The sequence below is a fragment of the Melopsittacus undulatus genome, chromosome 12, assembly GCF_012275295.1.
Source record: "Melopsittacus undulatus isolate bMelUnd1 chromosome 12, bMelUnd1.mat.Z, whole genome shotgun sequence".
NCBI lineage: Eukaryota > Metazoa > Chordata > Aves > Psittaciformes > Psittaculidae > Melopsittacus > Melopsittacus undulatus.
Window position 1 is genome coordinate 9,900,721 of NC_047538.1, and position 7,692 is coordinate 9,908,412.

The following is a 7,692-nucleotide window of genomic DNA, read 5'->3' on the forward strand; positions in this document are numbered from 1 at the left end:
GCACATACTCTGGGATCTGCACTGCACACAGAGTGCCTCAGTTTCCCACCTTTAGATGGGGATAAAGGTTACCTCTCTGTCCACTTTACACAGCTGCAAAGGGCCCTGTAAATTCGTCTACTACATGGTCTCTGGGAAGGTCCTTACGCAGAGTGCTCAGCTGCTCCTCCCTGCTCTCACTAAGCCCAGCCTTTCTCCCCTTTCCCTTGCAGGGTTTTCTGCTCCTAACTGGACCCGTCACCCCAAGGGGATGCCAAACCAGTTCCGGCTCCTGCTGCCCCCTCCAGCCAGAGGGTTTTGTATTTCACGGACACGGTGGCTCCTTTTCCACGGGGAACTGCCCATGGAAAGCACTCTGTCTCTCGTCCTGTCGTTGTGTCCTGATGATGATGATGATGATGATTTTTATTTCCTTTTCTTCCTCTTTCTCTTGCTCTTGTCCTGTGGCCATTTCTTTTCACCCCCTTTCCCTTCCCTGGATTTCCCCACTGAAGTATGATGGCTTCATAACCTGCAGTGGCTCTTAACAGAACTCCACATTTCTCCTTCTCATGAGGGCATTTTGCAGCTGCATGAAATCACCTTTGTGATCACCTGCATTTTGGTGTTCAGTGGGACAGCAGAGGTGGTAGGGGCTGGGCAATGGCTACGTCTTGTTGCTTGACCAGAGTTCCCCCTCTCCCTGGCTTGGGGCTTGGCTGAATTCTTGCGTTTTCATGGCTTTTCTTTGGACTTACACAGCCCTGGGCATATGCCTGAAGCTGGGGCAGATGATGTGCGATGCCCTCGTGCCTATGAAATTGGTTCACCCCCAAGCAGCCTGGATACAGGTGTCTGTTTTGATCCCAAGGGTGGGATGTCTCTTATCCACATGTCATGATTTCTCCTAAATGGATTCTGTGCTATGTTTGCCTCCTTCTCTGCTCCCTGTTCCCCGCAAGCCTCTCCTTTTGCTTAACCCCTACTTTTGCTGGCGTGAGTCCTCCCACAGAGAAGCAACCATCAAACACACAGGCTGATGTGTATGCTGGGGAAAAACTCATGCCATTGACTGCTGCTTGGCCAGGCTGTCCTCTGGAGGGCTTTATAGGATATGTGTGACCTGCAGCATTGATGCTGATGGTACAGACTGAGGGACTGGCTGCATTCCAGAGCTTTGCATGATGTGAATGTGTGAACCCTCTCCCAGGTGAGACTGAAAAGCTATGAGGATGGGAAAGAAGCAACTCCAACCCCACTGCAAGAGACATCTCCTATTTGGAAGGCAGCACCTGGAGGGTTAAGGAGGCTCCTGCTACTTGGTGAGGATGTGCTGACCAAGGACTCTTGAAAGTCCAAATACAGCATTATCTCCATCTTAGCACAGTCCCATGGGCAGTGCTGGGACAGCAGAGCCTGTCCTCCTCCACACCTTCAGGAGCAGAAAGTGCCAGCATGGAGTGACCTGAGAAATGCATGTGGCATCTCAGTGACAAGTCAGCCCCCTCTGTAGGCTCTGCACCAGCTGCCAGGGGCACAAGCTGTGTCTGCCAGGACATCTCATGTGAGAAGAGAGGTGAGATGGGCTGCAAAGATGCTGCATGACTCTGGGCTCTGGCATGCTCACACTTCAGCCCTACTGCAGAAACCAAAAGCAGTCTGTTAACACGACCACAGGAAGGTATCATCCCTTTTAACAGAGAAAACCTGTCTGCAAGGTAAAGCATACATGACCTTTGGTGTCCTTCTTCCAAAGGTTTGTCCTCCTTCATTGCCAGGACAAGGACAGCAGAGCAGGGCTGCAGCTTTTGCTGAAGGCAGGGATATGGTGTTGGCAGGTGTAGAAGATGCCCATCCTTTCCTCCTGCCCTTGCTCTGCTGAACGCTATGCTGATACTTCTATGGAGGAAAGCACCAAAACCAGCGACAGCAGAGGGCTTGTCCAGGAGCTGCAATGGTGAGCTTGCTTTCAGAGGGCAGAGATTAGCCACCCTGTGTCAAAGCCAGAACAAAAGCCTGCAGGAGATTTGCTGCTATCCCAGCCCATGGTACAAGCTGCTCTGGCTCCCCTGGCCCCAGGCTGTCCCGTTATCTCTACCCTCAGCCAGGACTTCCTCCTCTTTTCTGCAGCTTGGCTAGCCATGTCTCCCCGTACTGTGATCATCTTCTGCAGCCTTGACTCCCTGAATGCTTGAAAAGGCTCCAATCCCAAATCCAGGAGAAAAGGCACTGAATTGAGCTCCAGGTCTCGGTTTTGCTGCTCCCACCAGAGTGGTGGAAAATACGAACGGATGCTGCCACTCTGTGGCCAGAGCAGGGTTTGGAGTCGGATGCGAGGGCAGGTTTGTTTCATTGCCTGGGGACTTTGCCACCTGGAGGTGAAAACTGGACAGGAGAGGAAAAAGGGCAGCCCACGGTCCCCCTCTGTGGGTTGTGCCTTAATCCCATGGCAGGCAATGGGGTGGGGGAGCTGCGTCCCTTTGCTGTCTGTGGAAAACAGCCCTAGAGCTGTGAACACAGAACAAGCCTGGTCCTAACTCCCAGTCCTGTGACTGCAGAAACAGAGCTAAAGGGAAAAATCAAACTCATCCCCTTCTTTTGGGAGATTTGCTTGTGGCTGTAGACTTTGTGCTCTGGTTCTCCTTTTAGTAGAAGGAGCAATACAACCTGAAGAGGAGGTAGTGCCCTAGAAAATGCCCTTGCCTTCAGCCTCTTCCTAGCTCATCCCGTGTTGCTGGCAATTAGTTTTCTCTTGTCCTGTATCACCTCCCATCTGGCAGATGTACTGCTGCTGGAGTCTGTGTCCGAGATGAATTGACTTGCTTTCCCTGTACCCCAAAGCTTCCCGCCTCCATATCCCCCTTCCACCCACTTGTCAGTGAAAGCAGTGGGGAAGCACAGCGGAGAAGGGAATGGGGCATGTGCCTTGCCTTCAGTGGGATCTGTGCAGGGGCTTGCGTCAGACAGCTAGAGCCCCCTGAAGTTCACCAGGCATCGGGTAGGTGAGTCTTTCAGAGCCCTTTGGAAGGGATATGCTGTTCTAAGGGCAGCCTCTTTGCCTGGTCCTGGAGAAGAAACACCCTTCCTGCCATGAAGGTCCATGACTCCGGTTCATACGTCCCCCAGGACTCTGAGCTGCCTTTCTGCTCCCTCTGCTTGAGATGGACCGTTCGCTCCTCACAAGCTGCACCACTGGGAATTTTGATTCACTGGTTTTTGTTGAGTCAGTCTCAGATATCTCAACTTCTCCATCCTCTCACCTGCAGGGGCTTCACACTCCCCTTGTGCCTCATTTTCTCCCACAGCAAAGGGGAAAATTAATTTGTGGATCTGCTTTATCATTCCACAAACGCGGCTCTTCCTCCAGTTGTCTACACCCTGCTCATGTCAGTGTGACAGTTCTGACGTGTGGCTGTAGCTACAATAGCTCTGGCACGGATAAGCAGCAGAGAGCAAGGTGGGGTCAGCCACACAGTAATGCTGTGAGCTGCTCCAGGGTGTCATGGATGAGAGGTTGTGCCTCTCGGGTACTTGGTTCACAGATCTGTCACCTCCAGGTGCCTGCTGCATAGCCAGGCTCCTGCACAGCCCCACATGGCTCCTGAGGTGCGGGGTGCTGGGCCTGATGACACCCAGCCTGATCCAGTGTCTGAGTTCCTCTCCTGGAGGATGTCCACCACCACCACTGCCTGTTTTGAGCAGCTTTGCTCCTTTTTGCTCCCCAGATACAAAACACAAAGAGAGCCTTCTCTAAACAGGAGATTTGATTTTCAAGACACTATGAAATGTTTTGTGGTTTTCTTTTTTTTTTTTTGCAAAGATTTTAATTCGTAAGTCTTTCAAACATCCACAGAAAGTTATTACCTGACCTTGAAAACTCATGGGAAATGATTCTCTGTTTTTCCAACCTGCTGTGTCCACTAGCAGGGAAAAATAAGTTCTTCACTCAGTGCAAGGGTGTTTACTGTCTGCGTTGCTGATGACTTCAAAGGTTTCATCTCCCCAGAAGGACTGCCTGGGAGTTTGTTGTTGCTCTGTTTATGAGAGACAGCAGGAAAATAATGAGACTTCTGCCCTCAGAAGCAGATTCAGGAAGACGACTCCACGGTTGGTGCTGGGTGGGCCTGAGAGTGTTGAACTTACAGGAACTAAGCCAGCCATGTCCATACTGGCCAGAGATATGGGTTTGAGCTCCCTGTGCCATCCTGTGCCTACAAATCCCAGGGGTGAGCAGGGGACTCAATTTACACCCAGAGCAGTATGAGCCAATGCATCCGTGCAACACAACTTGTAGTTGTGTCATGAGTGATTGCACCCATGAAGAAGGGGAGATGGGAAGAGACAGGAGCTGCTTGAACCTGTGTCCAGTCTAACCGTGGTTGCCTCGTTTGTTCCTTTACTGTTAGTGCGTGATGCCTCTCACCCCATCCCAGGCTGTATCCTGTGCTTCCTTTACCACTTCTCTCCGAAGATCCCTCCTTTCTCAGCCCTGTCTGACCAGCCAAAAGCTGCAGAGGCAAGGGTGAGTCCTGGGAATGGCAGCAGACTTGCAGTGCTGGGCTGGGAAGAGACTGTTGTACTAGGGCTGTACTCCTGTTCTTGCTCTCTCCAGAAATGCTCCTCACACACAGAGACTGGGGGCTGAAGGGAACAGTAACTTCAGTTGATAAGTGAACTTCTTGATGAGCAAATTGCCCCTGGGATAACTGAGAGCAAACCTACAGCCCTGTTCTGCACTTAATCTCCCAGTGGTTTTATAGGTATATGGAGGCAGTGCAAGGTGTGGGTGAAAACTGGACACCACCATCTGAAGCATCACAGGTCCGTAAACACCTACCATGTACTGGAGACCATGGTTTTATTAAGTTGGCAGCAGGAGGAGAGTTTGTGCTTGAAGCTTCATGGCCTTGCACCAAGCCCACGACAAAGCTGCTGCCTCCCAGCTGATGACCACTGAGGCCATTCGCTCCTCTGATTCATACCTGTGGGGGAGCTGCAGAGAGTTCTCAGCACTCTTTGGAAGAAGAATTCTTATGCTCAAAACAAGGTTTTGCTCCTGTTTTCACTGGGGACAAGCTCTCAGCTTCAGAATTGCTCTGATAACTTTGCAATCACTTTGATAGTTCCAGAGGGGAGCACAGTCCCTTTACAGAACAGATGGAGACACATTTTCAGGACCATTCCACTTTGCTATAACTCTGGTTTTGGTAAATGATTTCTTTTGCTGTAACAGGAGGAGCAAAATTTGGCCAGTGCTGAATGCTCTTGAAAACTATTTTCCTGAACTCGGATTCGAGTCCTCCCAGATAAAAAACACCTTCCACACGCTTCAGTGGCACTGGGGATTTCAGCAGCTTGCAGGATCAGGCTTTCACAGCAGCAGCAGTTTCATGATGGCAGTGATTTTGTGTGTGTCTATCTGCACTTGCCTGCAATGCATGACTTTAGTGATCTTTTTGAAATCTCCCTTTGACAGGGAGATCTGAGCTCTGCCTTCTTCCATATGGCTGTGTGTATTTAACAGGAAATCAGGGGAGTGGGAGAAAGCTAACGAGGTTGCTGCTTTAAAGCACTTGGTTCCACAAGTAAAACAGACCTTCCCAGACACTGGCTTGCTTTTAGCATGGGTAACTCATGAAATATTTAAGCATTGTGATACAGATACACCTTTTTCTTGCTGTGCCAGGAATGAAGCAGACTAGAAAGGCTTGGCCTCCACCCCTACAGATGCTTGCCTGTGGCAGAAGTTTGAGCCATTGAAATCACAGGGGAAAATAACAACCAAGCAAAGAAAACCCAACAGACTGTGAGCCCATAGCAGAGCGGTCACAGCTTGTTTAGCAATGGGAGCATCTTACCGTGAGGGCTGCTGCTTTCCTGCCCTATTCTTCTTCCTACCTGGCCAGGTTTCAGGGAAAAAGGAAGGAGGAAGCACTTTAAAAGCAAGGGATTCAAACCAATGAGCCTTGTCCTGAGCATCCCTCATTGGACAGGAGCCCACAGGCCAAGGCTTTGCAGCTATGCCTTGCTACCATGGTGGGGAAGTGGGTGAATAACACTGGGGAAAGCATTTTATTTCCATAAGTATCCTTAATGCTTTAAAAATTTAAAGGGTAAATACTGAAAGAGATGATCTAAAAGAGCAAAAGATTTGGGGCTTCTTTTTGTTCCTTTGTTTTCATGTGTTGGGTTTGGGTGGAGAAAGCCAACAAAAAGCATATCAGATTGTTTTGGATTCAATCATGTATTTTGTTCTCACAAGAATTGCTAACAGAGATTTAAAGATTTTCCAAGGGCAACAAAACTGCCTTAATACATATTCAGCTCCAACAAGAGACATTAATGCTACTTGCTTCTGAGCCTGCTTTATTCTTTTTCTCTCTGCATGATTGTGGCATGGAATCACGTCTTGACAAAATACGTTTTACAATACTCGACAGGATGTCCGCAAACAGAAGATGGTGTTTCAGCATCTCCCCGTGCACAGCATTGAAGTGATGGCTTTGAAGCCAGTGAAATTCAATGCCCAGTCTCTGCTTTGCTAGAATTCTACACAATAGGCAAATGTCCACAATTCCCAAGGTTAAACATGCTCTGCTGCCTTCAGATGCCTTCAAACAGCCCAGGGATTTGTATGCTGAAAAGAGCTTGAGAATAGATTTCCTGGTCTGCAGCACCATCCCCAGCTCTTCCAGAGTGTGCACAATTCCCCAGGCAGCAGATGAACAGACGAAGATGACTTTCAACCAGGACTCGTTGCTTTTTAGATTGAATGGAGTTAGAAACACGAGTTCGGCCGGCCACCCGGGGATTCTGATATTCAGTGCCAATTCATCTTTGTAATAGTAACAGGGGTTTAGTCCCATGATTCCCTTAGGCACCTTTGAAAAGCATAAGCCTCAAAGGTTGGTTTGGATTAGTTTTTCTCCTGATGGCCTTTTTCCCTGGTGCCGTGATGAGAAAGGGGACTGGTCTGTGAAGGGTGGCAGCCTTGGGGCAGGCAACTCCCAAACGTTCCATGGCAGAGGTTTCCTAAACCTCAACATCTTCGGATGTGAGTAAATTCTGCTGTGCTGGAAGGGACTCCAACCTCTTGCTGCTCTCTGGTCCTCCTGCTCCTTCCTCCCTCCCCTCAGCACCTCTTCATATCACTGTGCCTTCATTTGGGTTATCAAATGATGCCATGATTTAACACTGGCACATTGTCTTTATTCTCACTTTGCATCCCATAAACAGGTATGTGTGAAGGGGGAGGTGTAGCTTATTTTGTAGCTTTTCACGTGATCCTGAGGTAGGTTTCTTCTGAGGAGCAAGGGGGTGGGGACGGTGGGAGGAGGGATGGATGAGCTGGTGTTGTATTTGATCATACCAGTGCTTTAAGCGGTTACAAACATGGTTTTCCCCTACCTCTGAGCTCTCAATGCTGCTAAAATCTCTGCCATTCGTACAATGTACTCCAGCCCCCTCTCTTGGACTGACTCTGGCTCTGTTTGCAAGATACCCACATTGTTCTAAAGCATGCACCTCTTTCTGTATAGTTCCAATCTTCTGATTTTATGGAATACTTATGCCTGTTTGCATTACAGTCAAAATAAAAAAGTGCACTAAAACCCAGCAGACCTCATTCTTCTCTTTAAGGTTTTAATGCTGGAATGGCTCTCCCAATGTCCCGGTGTTGCTCTAGTTTGCTATCTGTAATGCCAGGGCACTGTG

At 49.2% G+C, this 7,692-nt stretch overlaps 1 protein-coding gene across 1 annotated transcript in view; it reads left to right on the forward strand.

Annotated features, from left to right (window-relative positions):
* Positions 1 to 7,593, forward strand: part of NOS1 (nitric oxide synthase 1) — a 47,257-nt gene extending 39,664 nt beyond the window's left edge. The window contains exon 28 of the mRNA XM_005147834.3: positions 213 to 7,593. Coding sequence (XP_005147891.3) covers positions 213 to 228 — 16 coding nt within the window. The 3' untranslated portion in view covers positions 229 to 7,593. The remainder of the gene's footprint in view (positions 1 to 212) is intronic.
* The last annotated feature ends 99 nt before the right edge of the window (positions 7,594 to 7,692 follow it).